Source organism: Bos mutus, chromosome 6 (genome assembly GCF_027580195.1).
Source record: "Bos mutus isolate GX-2022 chromosome 6, NWIPB_WYAK_1.1, whole genome shotgun sequence".
Taxonomy (NCBI): domain Eukaryota; kingdom Metazoa; phylum Chordata; class Mammalia; order Artiodactyla; family Bovidae; genus Bos; species Bos mutus.
In genome coordinates, this window is record NC_091622.1 from 58,535,319 (window position 1) to 58,551,429 (window position 16,111).

General features: G+C 41.2%; 2 protein-coding genes across 2 annotated transcripts in view; one reads left to right on the top strand and one right to left on the bottom strand.

The window, feature by feature from the left end:
• The window catches only part of KLB (klotho beta), a 34,332-nt gene extending 24,765 nt beyond the window's left edge, over positions 1 to 9,567 (top strand). The window contains exons 4-5 of the mRNA XM_005897348.3: positions 4,676 to 5,819; positions 6,778 to 9,567. Of these exons, the coding sequence (XP_005897410.3) occupies positions 4,676 to 5,819; positions 6,778 to 7,139 (1,506 nt within the window). The 3' untranslated portion in view covers positions 7,140 to 9,567. The remainder of the gene's footprint in view (positions 1 to 4,675; positions 5,820 to 6,777) is intronic.
• A 1,042-nt stretch (positions 9,568 to 10,609) lies between these two features.
• Positions 10,610 to 16,046, bottom strand: RPL9 (ribosomal protein L9). Its single transcript, XM_070372275.1, has 8 exons — positions 16,024 to 16,046; positions 15,564 to 15,610; positions 15,359 to 15,474; positions 14,667 to 14,762; positions 12,750 to 12,882; positions 11,922 to 12,002; positions 11,594 to 11,708; positions 10,610 to 11,373 (listed from the first exon to the last, which is right to left on the bottom strand). Exons 2-7 carry the CDS (start codon positions 15,607 to 15,609, stop codon positions 11,602 to 11,604), a joined length of 579 nt encoding a protein of 192 aa, XP_070228376.1. The 5' UTR covers position 15,610; positions 16,024 to 16,046; the 3' UTR covers positions 10,610 to 11,373; positions 11,594 to 11,601.
• Between the last annotated feature and the right edge of the window lie 65 nt (positions 16,047 to 16,111).

Consider the following 16,111-nt stretch of genomic DNA (forward strand, 5'->3'; position numbering starts at 1 on the left):
GGAAAGTAAGGCCTGTCAATTAATAATAGAAAGTGACTTGCCTAATTAACAAATAGTGGCAAAACTGTAGCAAGCTATCCTCAAGTTCTCAGATGCACGATGCTCTTTTCAAAATAATTTTTCTGAAACTATTTTTGATGTACCAAGCATTTAACTTCTGAATGTATGTGCATTCAGTGTCCTTAATCATAAAACCTTCATTTTATAGGCAAAGAAATCGAAGCTTAGGGAGGTTACATAACTTGTCCAACTTACCCTGATTTGTCTGTCTCTGACCATGATGCTATAAGACCTCATAGTACTTGTATTCTAGAAGCTTATGGAAAAACAAGATGTGCAAGGGATACGACGAAAGGGCCGAAACCATGAGTGACCAAAGTTATGAATCTCAACCCCTATCAGTATTTAAACAAAACTTTAGTAAAGGCCCGGGAATGACAAAAGGAGGAAAGATATAGGGAGTGATATAAACACAGTGACTCCCCTTCAGTTTGGGTCCCCTGGAGAGGCACGCACTTACCCAGTATCTCTCTCCTCTTCCGCATGGCACAGGCAGACCATCTTTTCCCCACCACTTCAAGTAGGTTTATGTTTTGCGAAGTCTAGAACCAGCAGCGACAGGCCCCAGGAGGGCCAAGAGTTCCAGTTTGTACATAACCCAACCTGCAAGTCCCTGCTTCATGTGAAGACCCATCTGCTCTCCATTAACTGACACTATGACTGTCAGTCCGCTCTGAGGACCCTACTCCTATTCCTCGGAGCAAGAGCTGATCACTTGGTCAGCGGAAAGTAATGCTGTGATCAATCAGACCTGGGCTTCTTGCTCACACCTGGAGCCCATTGAGGAGTCAGCTTCCCTTGCACTTAGGGAATGAGGATAAATGCTTTACCAAGAAAAATTTGGATGTTTTTTGAAAACTCATCCAAAGGTTGTATGAATAGATGATGGGCAGGCAAGAGTAGATGTGCTCTATAGGAAGACTACAAAATGAAAATAACATTTAAAAAATACTACTATGCCTTCCCCAGCATCTGGATCTATGTATATCTTTATTATTTTTTTTTCTATGTACATCTTTAGCTTTTTTAATTCAGAGAAATCCCCTTAATTTCATGGTATTGATAGTTTTGAAGAGTTCAGGCCAGTTGCTTTGTAGAATGTGGGACTTTTTTTTTTAAGTTTTTATCAAATTTGTTACAATATTGCTTCTGCTTTATGTGTTTTTTTTTTTTGACCAGGAGGCATGTGGGATCTTAGCTCCTCAACCCACACCTCCTGCATTGGAAGGTGAAATGTTAACCACTGAGCCACCAGGGACATCCCAGTTCCTTGTAAAATATCTGCAAGCATGAAGTTCTCTGTTTCTTTATTAGATTCAGTTAAGCAATTCTAGAAATAATACTACATAGATGCTGTTGTGTATTCTCCAATACATCATATTCAGTTCAGTTTAGTCGCTCAGTCATGTCCAGCTCTTTGTGACCTCATGAATTGCAGCACGCCAGGCCTCCCTGTCCATCACCAACTCCTGGAGTCCACCCAAACCCATGTCCATTGAGTCAGTGATGCCATCCAACCATCTCATCCTCTGTCATCCCCTTCTCCTCCTGCCTTCAGTCTTTCCCAGCATCAGGGTCTTTTCAAATGAGTCAACTCTTCACATGAGGTGGCCAAAGTATTGGAGTTGCAGCTTCAACATCAGTCCTTCCAGTGAACACCCAGGACTGATCTCCTTTAGGATGGACTGGTTGGATCTCCTTGCAGTCCAAGGGACTCTCAAGAGTCTTCTCCAACACCACAGTTCAAAAGCATCAATTCTTCAGCGCTCAGCTTTCTTCACAGTCCAACTCTCACATCCATACATGACCACTGGAAAAACCATAGCCTTGACAAGATGGACCTTTGTTGACAAAGTAATGTCTCTGCTTTTTAATATGCTGTCTAGGTTGGTTATAACTTTCCTTCCAAGGAGTAAGCGTCTTTTAATTTCACGGCTGCAGTCACCATCTGCAGTGATTTTGGAGCCCAGAAAAATAAAGTCAGCCACTGTTTCCACTGTTTCCCCATCTATCTTCCATGAAATGATGGGACCAGATGCCATGATCTTCGTTTTCTGAATGTTGAGCTTTAAGCCAACTTTTTCACTCTCCTCTTTCACTTTCATCAAGAGGCTCTTTAGTTCTTCTTCACTTTCTGCCGTAAGGGTGGTGTCATCTGCATATCTGAGGTTATTGATATTTCTCCCGGCAATCTTGATTCCAGCTTGTGCTTCCTCCAGCCCATAGGAGGCACATAAAGTCAGTTTCTTTCATCACTGGACACACGAGTTGATGTAGCAGTCACCAGATTTCTTGATGTGGCATTTGCCAGATCTCTTAACTGAAAGGTCCTTTTCCATTTGTAATTAAGAATTAATCTGATGGTGATATTTTGAGACTGTATAAATATCCTATTTCTCAACAACATTCAACCAATGCTCTTAACATTGATTTATGAACCTTGCTTGAATTAGTTATTACTTTGTAGATTGCAAAATGGCAAATTTCTAATTAGATTTTGTATTTATTAAGTGAATTAAACTCATTGTTTAATGAGTGAATTAACTCAATGTTATAATTCTTTTTTCTTTTTTTTTCAATGTTATAATTCACTGTTGTCACTGATTCACTGGAACTTTTGATGCTCAAATTATCTCATATTTGGCATATGGGACTCTTTCAAGCTGTTCTTATGTCTTTTAGACATTTCCTTTCCAGTTTTTAAGTACGTTCTTATTTTTCTGGTGCAATATTCACCAGGACCCCCTCGTCCCTTCCCTGAATCAGACCTGAAAACAGCCATGTTTCCAAGGAGTCCAGGATCCTTTTAGTGCAAAATAGAACTTGAGAACCAAGCTCTGGGAGCTGGGGCTGAGGTCAGAGTGCAATACTTTAACTATTTCTCTTAGCAGATTAATCACACAGTTGCTAAGACTAATGCTTTCTGGAGAGTTTTAAAAGTAAAACAGATTTTCATTTGATTGTACCTTACCTTACTACAAGATTACCCTTTGTAAATAAATATCCTTTCAATACCATGATGCTCTGAGGTTTCAAAACACTGAAACTGGCTATCTAGGCAAATGATTTTACTCAAATAATTATATACAGATTTAGCTTCATGCTCACATGATCAGTGTTCTCTCAGTTTAATGTTCTAGATAGCTAGCTGGCAGATGGCAAGTGGGCAATGATATATGATTTTGTAATTAGACTATGAAAGATGACACATGAGAAAACAATTAGAGGGAAAATATTTACCAAAGGCTAATTACCATTGATTCCAGGTACATTTAAATTCAGTCATGGGAAGAAAAAGCACTTTAAAACAAGAACAGAACTTTTACTTTTTCTTATTAATCTTGAACTTGTTTTTCTTAAGTCCTTTTCTGTTTTAATTTAAACTCAAGGACCTAACAGGCGATAATTTCAGGGGGAACTAAACCCAAGTCATAAGTACCTTATGTTTGTAGAGTGCTTTAGAGTTGACAGAGCAATTGCCCAGAGTCACAGACATTGCACAGTACACCTGTGAGGTGGGTGAGATTGCTCCGTCACTAAACAGAGTTGTCAAACCTGGCTTTTAAAGGGACAGAACTAGAACAGGAGTCCAGGGCTCTCTGCTTAGTGGAGGGGCAGAGAATGGATTCAAGAGTCAACCTTCGAGATTCTGGGGGTTATTTTAGGGTTCTCTCCTTTCATGCTTCATTATCTTACATAAGGAGGGTGTTCAGAATCCTCCCTTTGGAGGAATAAATGCTGTCTTCTCACAGGCACATGGGAAGGGGAGAACTGAATGATGGATGTGTGACATCACTTGGATTTTTCAAATGGGATGTGTTAGCCGCATTCAGCAAATCCAAGGGGTCATTTCCTACTCTTTCCCACTGGCCTCTTTTAGGAACTGTGGCTGGGGTCCACCAGCCTCCTCTAACCCCAAATGCTAATCTCAGTGAAATCCTCCACAACTGGAATGCTAATTTGCCTTTAATTCGTGGCAGGTTTGGAAGGTCCACCTTTGTGGTTCCTTTTAACTGAGAGAACCAAGCTGATTTCCTGATGCATTTGAACAGAATCACATGAGAACCCCACCCCCACCCCACCCCCACCCCACAGTACCTGGTTTTTAGGACCCAGGAACTGGAAAACATCCTCTTGTTTTCTGAAAGACAAATTGTTTTGCAAGCCAAGCCCTAGGTGCTGTTCTTTCTCTACATTTTCCTGTCTCCCTGGTAAATTTCAAGGGCCGGGAGGGAGGATAATCCATCAGGGCTGTTTTGCTGACATCAACAGGAAAGGAGCAGGAAGACATAGGTTGTTCTGAAGGACATGTGCGTCATTTATTTTCTCTATTGTGAGACGCAAAATAAGATCAGGCTTTTCCTTTCTGGTCTGAAGGTCTGAAGTGGTTCAGACAGTAAAGAATCCGAATGCAATGCAGGAGACCCAGGTTCCATCCCTGGGTCAGAAAGAGCCCCTGGAGGAGGAAATAGCAACCCACTTCCAGCCCGGTGGGCTACAGTCCATGGGGTTGCAAAAGAGTTGGACATGACTGAGTGACTAACACACATACACTTCTTTCTCTTAGAGGACGCGTGCTAAGATTCTGCCTGCCCGTATGTGCTTGTTTTCACAGCCTGAGTCGGTGGCTTCCTCCCCACAGTTCAGCGATCCTCATCTGTACGTGTGGAATGTGACGGGCAACAGACTGTTGCATCGAGTGGAAGGAGTGAGGCTGAAAACAAGGCCTGCTCAATGCACGGATTTTGTCAGCATCAAAAGACAGCTTGAGATGTTAGCAAGAATGAAAGTGACCCACTATCGGTTTGCTCTGGACTGGCCCTCAATCCTTCCCACTGGCAACCTGTCCATGGCTAACCGACAGGCTTTGAGGTACTACAGGTGTGTGGTCAGTGAGGGGCTGAAGCTCAACATCTCCTCAATGGTCACGCTGTACTATCCGACCCACGCCCACCTAGGCCTCCCTGTGCCTCTGCTGCACAGCGGAGGGTGGCTGAACCGGTCCACGGCCGAGGCCTTCCAGGACTACGCCGACCTGTGCTTCCGGGAGCTGGGGGACCTGGTGAAGCTCTGGATCACCATCAACGAGCCTAACCGACTGAGTGACATCTACGAGCAGTCTAGTAACGACACCTACTGGGCAGCCCACCACCTGCTGATCGCTCACGCCCTGGCCTGGCACCTCTACGACCGGCGGTACAGGCCTGTGCAGCGCGGGGCCGTGTCGCTGTCTCTGCACTCGGATTGGGCCGAGCCCGCCAATCCCTACGCGGACTCACACTGGAAGGCGGCCGAGCGCTTCCTCCAGTTCGAAATCGCCTGGTTTGCAGAACCCCTTTTCAAGACGGGGGACTACCCGCTGGCCATGAGAGAGTACGTCGCCTTCAAGAATAGGCAGGGGCTCGCACGCTCCACGCTGCCTCAGTTCACCGAGGAGGAGAGGAGGCTGGTCAAGGGCACTGCGGACTTCTACGCCCTGAACCACTTCACCACCAGGTTCGTGATGCACGAGCGCCAGAACGGCAGCACCTACGACACGGACAGGGACATCCAGTTTCTGCAGGACATCACCTGCCTGAGCTCCCCCACCCGCCTGGCCGTGATGCCCTGGGGAGAGCGCAGGGTGCTGAAGTGGATCCGGAGGAATTATGGAGACATGGATGTTTACATCACGGCCAGTGGCATCGATGACCAGTCTCTGGAAAATGATGAACTCCGAAAATACTACTTAGAGAAATACATTCAGGAGGCTTTGAAAGGTGAGGTTCGAGGGCCATTTCCCTCGAAGTTATATGACATTCTCAGGTAATACAAACCAAAGAATGAGGGGGAACGGGGTCATTAATGACAGTCTATTATGGGCTTAGAAAAAGGCAGTTGTAAAAACTGTAGCTTACTCTCAGGGATAGGAAGGTTCTAGGTTTTAAACAGAAGGGTGTCAAGATCCAACTCACACCAAAAGAATTGCTGCTGTTTTGTGAATACACCGTAAAGGACCAAGAACTGATACAGGGCGAATTGCACTGCTCTGGCTAAGGATAATGGTGGACTGGGTCAGGTTATTAAGAGTGGTGAAAGTGAAGTCGCTCAGTCGTGTCCGACTCTTTGCAGACCCTATGGACTGTAGCCTACGGGGTTCCTCCATCCATGGAATTTTCCAAGCAAGAGTCCTGGAGTGAGAAGTGGATAGGTTCTGGATGTGTTTTGAAGGTAGTCAACAGGATTGGATGTGTGTATGAGAGTAGAGTCAAAGATGATTCCAACAGAGGAGGTGTTGTAAGTTTGTTGACAGAAGGTATAAAAGAGTTGAGTAGGAGAGTAAGAGTGAGTGGCTGGGGAAATCAAGTGCAGTTATTGGGCAGTTTTCTCACATCTGAGCTCTGGAATCAAGGTAAATAAGCAATATTTTTCTGCTTTTAACATTGTGAACAAGTTGACAGTTAAGTCCTTTGACCTTTATGGCTCCAGTTCTTAAATCTGAGTTTCCTGCAGGTGTTTTTGTATTATTATAGATATGTTTTACTTCAATCTTTTAAAAATTAATTCTACCTAAATTCATCTTCTCAAGAAAGATCATTGATTAAAGAATGTCAAAAAACCTTTAATGAAAATCATGTTTTATGAGCATGAGATTTAGACTGTTTTCAATGAAAACTAAATTCTTAAGGATATCTAATAGTTCACATGTGATTAATGTTTATTTTTGGTATTTTTCAGGATACCTGATTGATAAAATCAAAATCAAAGGCTATTATGTATTCAAACTGACTGAAGAAAAATCTAGACCCAGATTTGGATTCTTCACACCCGATTTCAAAGCTAAATCCTCAATCCAGTTTTACAACAAACTCATCAGCAACAATGGCTTCCTTTCTGAGAACAGTAGTCCTCGATGCAGCCAGGCTCAGAGAAACACGGAATGTACTGTCTGCTTGCTTCTTGTGCAGAAGAAACCGCTGATATTCTTTGGATGTTGTTTCTTCTCCACCCTGGTTCTACTGTTATCAATTACCATTTTTCATAAGGGAAAAAGAAGAAAAAAATTTGGAAAGCAAAGAACTCACAGCACATACCGTTAAAGAAAGGCCACAATAGAGTTCTTAGCTAAGCTGATCTTATTTCTGTCTGCAGGATGGAAAAGTTTAAAAATTCACTCCAGTTCCATATACTGGTAACTTACAGAAGATACACCTATATTGTAGAAAAAAAACAACTTGAGAATTTAGTGATAGCCAAGGTAATGACAATCTCGGTCTCCATTGTTTGGTTCAAATTTTCCCTTAAAAGGTGTTGACATCAGTGAATTCAGTTCTTGGATCTAAGGTAAAGGTTTCCCTAGACAGTAAGCCTGTGAAGATAATCTGATATGTTGTTTCATGGCGTTTGATGAGCCGTTTCCTATCATTATTCTCTAGTTTTCCTCTATTCATACCAGTAGCTATTTATGGTAAAAGAAATTGTTTTGAAAGTACAACTTTGTTGAGACTCCACAGTGGAGATTGTCAGTGATAAAATTCTGTCACTTTTTAGGTGCTTTCCCCTTTGGTCAGGGTGGTTCTCAAATGGAAAAAAATAGGGTTAAGAAGTAGTGTTTGTCTATAGCCAGTTATATATACACTCTTAAGCACATCAATCCCTCAGCTTTTCTCAACAGAAATTAAAACTGAGCATTTATAAAACATCTCATTTTATGAGATCCTTTATCAGATAATTAAAAAAAAAATAACATTTAGTTTCCAGGAACTCATGTAAACATCAGAGGACAAAGATTAAAGAGAACTAAACCCAACTGCCTGTGAAGACAGAGAAGTCATTCAACCTCACAGTACAGCAACCTCTTCAAATTGGTATTATTCCTCAAGTGAATCTTAGGAGGTGACAGATGTGGCAAACATTCTAAGATATAAAGATTTTTTTATATTATCGTTATCAAATTACCATTTATCCCATGAGACTTGTTCTCTTCCCCTGAAGTCCTTCACTGATCTAACATAAGCACATATGGACCTCTCAAGGTGTACAAGGCACCTCCCAACTGTGGACACAATTCAGAATATTGGTGGCCTGAGTAAACTATTCTTACATTGCAACCTTTGAAGCTAGGATTAAGTGAATCCTTAAAACTGAATTTGCAGTTTGACTTTTTTGATTTCTGTTCTTAACATTCATTCACTGTATTCTAAATGTTGGGGGGAAGAAAACCCAAATCTAAACCCATTTATATCCATTCTTTCCTTAGGTGAGTCAATATTTACCTATTGTCTACTCCTCTGGAAGTTTGACTTCCTGAGTCAAAGGAAAGCTTATTTCCTGCATAACTGAGATACTAATTGATAACAGCATTAAGTTTCAAAGATACAGATAACACAATTAGTCAATTCAAACAAATGCAAAAGTGGTTAAGACATCAATATTCTGGCTGGCCAATTCAAATAGTAAAAATTTCAGATGTTTTTATCTCCTTGTTCCAACTGCATCCTTCCTCCAACCTTAGCAGCTTTTATTTTCCAAGAAGTTTTTATATTTCTCTGAGAACCACTGGAGAAGGGAACAGCTACCCACTCCAGTATTCTGGCCTGAAGACCTATAGTCCAAAGGGTCACAAAGACTGGACACGACTGAGCAACTTTCATCTGATTATCAGGCTTGAGGCTATACATGATTACAGTAACTAGTTTTTTAATCCTAGAGTATCAATTGAGCAACTCATCAACATCCAAGGTTTTGAAAAATAAATCCATATTCAGTCATAAGAACAGACTTGGAATTAAGATTTTTGCTTTCCTGTTTTGATTATATTATCTTGTATTCAGTTTGTAAGTCTTTACATTTAGTGCTTAATGTATCTTTTACACTTGTCACCTTGCCACAAAGTGAAAACTGTTAGTCACTCTTTGCAACTCTATGGTCCATCCATCGGGTTCTTCAGGCAATACTGGAGTGGGTTGCCCTTCCCTTCTCTCCAGGGGATCTCACAGTCTCCTTCATTGCAGGCAGATTCTTTACCATGTGAGCCACCAGGGAAGATAAGATATCAATAGTAAAGTCCCTAATTCAATGCTGTCCTCCCTTTTTTGCCACCTGGGAATTTTACTCGTCTTTAAGCCATCGTTATACATGAGTCCCTAGGTACATACTTTAATCTGGCTCATGCTCAGTTATACCTTTCAGGTTTTTCTTAAATTCATTTTAAAATCATACATGGGGATTCTCCTGGTGGACCAGTAGCTAAGATTCCATGCTCCCAATGCAGGGGGTCTGGGTTCAATCCCTGGTCAGGGAACTAGAACCCACATACCACATCTAAAGAGCCTTTGCCACAACGTAGACCCTGCATTACCAAATACATTTTTTTTTTAATTAAAAAATAAAACCATAAAGAGTCAGTTAGGAACTGTTGGCAGCTTTTGACAGGATCTTTTAATTTACCTTTCAAAACTTGAAGAACATCTTAAAATGTAGTTCACTTTGTATATTGTTGCATTCTCCACATTCAGTTCAACAATCCTTTCACCAAGTCTGATATATATGGAAATATAGCAATTATGGTTTTAAAGACCCTCTGGAAATTGAGGTCAGTAAATTATGACTAGATGTTTTAATTCTCAATGTAATTTATTCCAAATAAACTGGCTTATGCTGATTATTTATATTCAACTTAAGAACTGTGGAATGTGAATGTTTGGTGTTTTAACTGGGTTCTGCCAACACCCCTCCCTCCATCCTCCCAAACTGTGCCAACTGGGCAATTTACTCCCAAGTATGTTTTCTCATTAGAAAATGTAGACTGCTACACCTCAAAACTGAGGATGCACTTACATGCTCATCCATGGTAAACAGAAAACATGGAAAGCTTCCCTGGGGAGAACTACACTTTCCTTTACCACATCTAAGTTATAAAATTGAAGTAACTCCTCAGCTACAACCAGACTGCCAAGAGTTAGCCTTTAAAGTCTCCACACTTCACTACACACTCCCATTGCTGCTACCACTGCCTATATACTGACACTCTTTAATACTAACACCTTTATCCCTCTGCAACATTGCCACTTGGAGGTTTCAACCCTCAAATTCAATTTTAAAATTCTGTCAATACCTTAAAAACATATTTCGAGGCCCATTACTATTACTCAATCTCCACAACCTCGATCTCCCTGGCAATGTGGGAACCAATCACTCAGCAAATAGCTATATGACAGACACTGTTCTAAGAACTTGGAATATCCCAGGGTAGACAAGGTCACACCACCCCCCCATGAAGATTAGACTCTTAGCAGGAAAAAAGTATATAATCAATACCCAACAAAGTAAACTATTAATCTTACATTATAAACATTATGGACAAAAACTGGAGCAGAGTGTGCTAGGATGGACATGAGGAATGAGCACAACAGGCTTCACTGAAAAGTCACTCAAAGGAAAAGACAACTTAATTATCCAACACCTACCCCAAACCTCATCTCAAAACAATTCAAAGCAAAATCTGTATTTACAATTTCACCCATGTCTTAAAAATTTAACCGTTATCAAACCAATGATTAACTCAATATAAAATTAATTCCATTTATTTAAACCAAGATCTTAGTAAGCCCACAGATTTTATTGATGGACTAGACACAGTATGTAAGACAAAGTTAAATGTTTTGCCTGAGAAATCACACGGTTAGAGTTTCTAACAAATGAGATAGGGGAGGACTGCAGGTTTAGGGGCAACCCTACTGTACTATATAGTAGTATATCTGAAGTATGACACATGGAACGTTTCTTAAGTTTTTTTAAAGCTATCAAAGACTAGGATATACATGTGGCTGAAATCTGAGTATAACTGAGAGAACCTTAAGACTACAGCAACCATGTTTATCATAAATACAAATTAACTCCATCTTTTAATTCTTACTAAGACAGTATCACTTCTCAGCTGCTTTTTCAGTTACTGTGACTCAGGCATTTGCCTCACAAATATTCAAATCTGTGCCACTGCAAAATTAGATACCTTCAGGGCATCTCCGAAAGTTCTTCCCACGATAACCATATTCCTCTTGCCTGAAATGTCCTTGGTATTCCTTCAAGCCCCCTCTGCCATTAAGTCTTGCTAACAACATCTTTCTAACAACAACAAAATCAACCAACCACTCCTATTCCTTCTGTTATTGTTTTTAACACACTAGAATTTACTTAACTGCTTACTGGCCAAATAGTTTGAAATGATTATCAGTAGGAAAAAATCTCAAATCAAGAGTTTTTATTGTCTCTTTAAAACATCACAACTGAGTCCATAGAACCATCTATCTTGTTGTTTCTGCAGCAGGATCACTGTAAAAAAGAAAAGAAATAGTCTGTAATTCTCCATCAATATTCTTGCCCAGAAAAGTTTTATTCTCAATCATGTAAAACATACTTTCTGCCTCTGCTACAACTACCATTTAAGTTTCTTAATTAGACCCACCTAAAGCAATCGCAAAGAGTCGGACACGACTGAGCGACTGAACTGAACTGAAAGCAATCAAATTATACAGATATTACACAAACCCACCTGAGATCTTATTCATCAGCCTGCTGAACTGTTCCTTTTTCAGAAACATAGATACCATCCAAAAATTTTCTGATATCCTTGTTTTTAACTGTGGTGGCTTGCTGAATCAAAGCAGCTATAAGGGTGAAAAAGATAAGGCAATTATCAGCCAAACCCATCACAAGTATTTCATCACCTGCTGTACTTTATAGCTTTTAATTAAGATCCCAAAAATTAAAAAAAAAAAAAAAAAAACCCTCACCAAATGAACAAATACTAGGTATTCAACTCCAGGATTTAGATAAACAAGATTTTACAGGCATTAGTTATGCACAGTAAACATACAAACCTGAATTTGACACAAGTTCAATGTCATTTCCTTCAAGAATCAACTCATCTTTCTGGGCTTGAGATACTGAACAGGCAACCCCTAAAATATAAGAGGGCATGTACATAATGTCAACATAAAATAAGAGTTGTAGAATATTTCAAATATTTAAATTAAGGAGCAATTTACTTCATTTAAAATTCCACACACCAAATCAAACTGTTTTGTAATCGAATCTGAATTATCTGGGCAAATTTTGTATTTCTGGGACTTCCTGGTGGTACAGTAGCTAACACTTTGGGCTGTCAATGCAAGGGGACTGGATTCAATCCCGGGTCAGGGAACTAGTTCCCACATGCTACAAGTTAAAGAGTTTGAATGTTGTGACTAAGAATTCCATAGCTAAATAAACAAAAACTAAGACTCAACCAAATAAATAAGCTTTGTATCCAATTTTATTTCTTATTTCTATTGTATAATTTGGTATTCGTCAAAGCTCATTTTTTGGGACTTCCCTGATGATCCAGTGGTTAAAGCCTCCATGATGCCAATGCAGGGGGCAAGGATTTGATACGTAGTGGGGAACTAAGATCTCACAAACCTTGCGCAAGACCTCCCACTCCCCCCCAGTTCAACAGGAAAAAAAAGCAGAATCAAAGAGCACTAAGTTTTAAAATTTTCTATTGCTTCAATGTTAGAAGCATCAATTATGTATCAGAGAAGAACTATTTTAAGTACACTTCTACTTTAACCATACTGGGTAATTCTGAAATAATCTGACCTTAGTTATAACTAACCCAAAATGTATTTAAGCCTTCACAAGCAGAAAAAAAATTTTATGAATCATACCTGGCCTCATTCGAACCCTGCGTATGTATTTTTCACCCAAAAAATTTCGGATTTCCACAAGAGAACCATTCTCCTGAATAACAACGTTGATGGGGAAGTGGGCATACACCGACCTCATCTTGTAACGGAAACCCTAGATTTAAATAAAGAAAATATTAGTAATGCTGAGAAATTTGAACAGGATACCCAGTTTTTCTCTGAAAACCAAGTAGGAACTGCCCCTTTGAAAGGAATATTTACATTTTGTCAGGGTTGTCTCCCTCTTTGTACCTAGATTTTGTACAAAATCTCTACAGAGACTTTAGAGGAAAACTTCCTCCTCCATGACAAAGGAAACTGAAAACTGTTCTCACATACTCATGTCAAGGTTTTATGAAATCACCCACACCAAGCCTTATAACAACTGTATACTGAAACATCTGTTTCTGTTGTCTCTTTGCTGGACTGAAGCGCCCACCTTAATGCAAAGTGTTTTACTACTGCCTATGCCTTTCCAACACAAGCTGGAATCAAGATTGCCGAGAGAAATATCAATAACCTCAGATATGCAGATGACACCACCCTTATGGCAGAAAGTGAAGAGGAACTCAAAAGCCTCTTGATGAAGGTGAAAGTGGAGAGTGAAAAAGTTGGCTTAAAGCTCAACATTCAGAAAACAAAGATCATGGCATCCCGTCCCATCACTTCATGGGAAATAGATGGGGAAACAGTGGAAACAGTGTCAGACTTTATTTTTCTGGGCTCCAAAATCACTGCAGATGGTGACTGCAGCCGTGATATTAAAAGATGCTTACTCCTTGGAGGGACAGTTATGACCAACCTAGATAGCATATTCAAAAGCAGAGACATTACTTTGCCAACAAAGGTCCGTCTAGTCAAGGCTATGGTTTTTCCTTCGGTCATGTATGGATGTGAGAGTTGGACTGTGAAGAAGGCTGAGCGCCGAAGAATTGATGCTTTTGAACTGTGGTGTTGGAGAAGACTCTTGAGAGTCCCTTGGACTGCAAGGAGATCCAACCAGTCCATTCTGAAGATCAGCCCTGGGATTTCTTTGGAAGGAATGATGCTAAAGCTGAAACTCCAGGACTTTGGCCACCTCATGTGAAGAGTTGACTCATTGGAAAAGACTCTGATGCTGGGAGGGATTGGGGGCAGGAGGAGAAGGGGACGACAGAGGATGAGATGGCTGGATGGCATCGCTGACTCGATGGACATTGAGTCTGAGTGAACTCTGGGAGTTGGTGATGGGACAGGGAGGCCTGGTGTGCTGCGATTCATGGGGTCGCAAAGAGTCGGACACGACTGAGCGACTGATCTGATGCCTTTCCAGGTGGCTCAGTGGTAAAGAAACCACCTATAAAGAACCCCAAAGCCCTTTATCTTGGGCATCGAGGCTAACATACTGAATTACTAAGGTATACCAGATAGCAAGAATTAAGGATACAATGGCACCCACACTCAAGGAACCTACCCTGATATGTTTTTAAGAAAATGGACATGGAGTTCAGAAATTAGATCCACCTTTTTCTATCCCCACAAGAGTAGAAGTGACAGGCATCGAACAAGAAACCAAAGTCTACCCCATGTGTTAATTTTCTATAAACACGCACCTTGAAAATGAGAATTTGTGTAGGGGAAAAAAAAACCATTAGCAGACTATCAAAGACTACCTGGTCTGTATACACACACACACACACACACACACGCACGCGTGCGCGTTAACACTTAATCCCAAGACCCATGAAGGCCTACTGGACACATCTGCCAACATTACCTCTTCCCAAGTACTAGAGCTCGAGTACACCACTAAATTACATGCATAATCTATTCTCTGCAGCAAACATTTATGTTGCATACACGAAGTACAGCTGAGAAACCCCCCCTTCCAAGACAAAGTAGTCTGAGGAATCTGCTTACCAGTGTAACACCCTTGATCATGTTCTGTACGTGACTACAGATTGTGCGAACAGTGGCCAGTTCCTTTCTGTTTCCCCACCATTTGTCAACACGGAGCTGTAACAGAACAAAAAAACTTTAGAAAACTCTTTCCAGAAATAAGCAGGCTTAGAAAAAAGTCCATTTATTCACAACAATCACTGTAAATTCTAGTACTTGCCCTAATTAAAAAGTACGACTTGCCAAAAGAAAAAAAACACCAAATTATTGTTATTACTAGGCACTACAGGTACACTATTTCACAAAGGAACGACAACCCAGAAACAAAAGAAGTATGGTACAAGCTGCATTAAACGTCAATCCTGGAAAATTATCAGGTTTAAGACCCGCTGCTGCGTCCCTAAGATTTTTACAAAACAATCAGGAAAAAAATAAACTTAACTTGTTAACAGTATTATTAAGATCTGCTATGAATCATTACTACTCCGCTGCACCCTGGTCTGGAAAGAGTTTTTCTAATCTACTTTGTTCAGAATTTGATCTTCCAATTTTGTTAAAGCAACAACACTGAAACTAGCTATAATTCTGGACACTCAATTTGAAGCTATAACACAGAATCTCAATGTAGTAATTTGAAAAGCAACCCATTTTGTTACTCTCAAATCACAACCTTCCAAACAAGCAACTGTGTCCAAAAAGAACAAAAAACTCACCCTCTTCTTTTTCTTCCCAAGGAGACTGAGTTCTACATTGATGTGATTGAAGTCCCTCCGCAGGGTGCCTCTGGGGCCCTTCACAATAACTGTCCGTCCCTTCAAGTTAATGTCGACTAGGAGAGAACGTACTCGTGAGGCCTCGGAACAAGGTATAGAGCATGTAGTAAAGACGTAAGAAAAACGCAAACACCAAGTCTCGTACCATTTTCTGGGATGTCGACAGTCTGGTTGCTGAGAATGGTCTTCATTCTGAAACACAAACAGCTGGGGTAAGAAGGCCGCTAACGACCAAACTCCACCGCACGGAGCTCCTCTCCTACCGGAGAGCGCCGGCAAAAATACGGGAGGACCCGAACCGAGAGCGGTCCCCGCTGCGCCCTGGTACGGAAGGAGCAGCTCGCAGACGCACGTTATAAGCCCAACCGGGGAACTCCCCGCTCAGCGCATCCCTGGGTGTCCTGTCAAGCTGGCGCCATCCTGGCAAGGCTGAGGAGCTGGGGTAGGCCTGAAAGCCCAGTACAGGGCTCGAATTCCAGCGCAACCAAATTCATATGGCGTTCGCTGTGTGGGGAGACAACCACGATAGAGTTCCCGAGGGCCACAACCGCGCCGCTGGCCTTTCCAGAGCCGATGGCTTCAGATTCCCAAAGCCCACCGCTTACAGAAGCCACCTCACCTCGCAGTAGATGCGGCAAAGAGAGAGCGTCTTTCGTCATCACGCTCTTATAGTCCGTATGAGGTCTGCGTGTA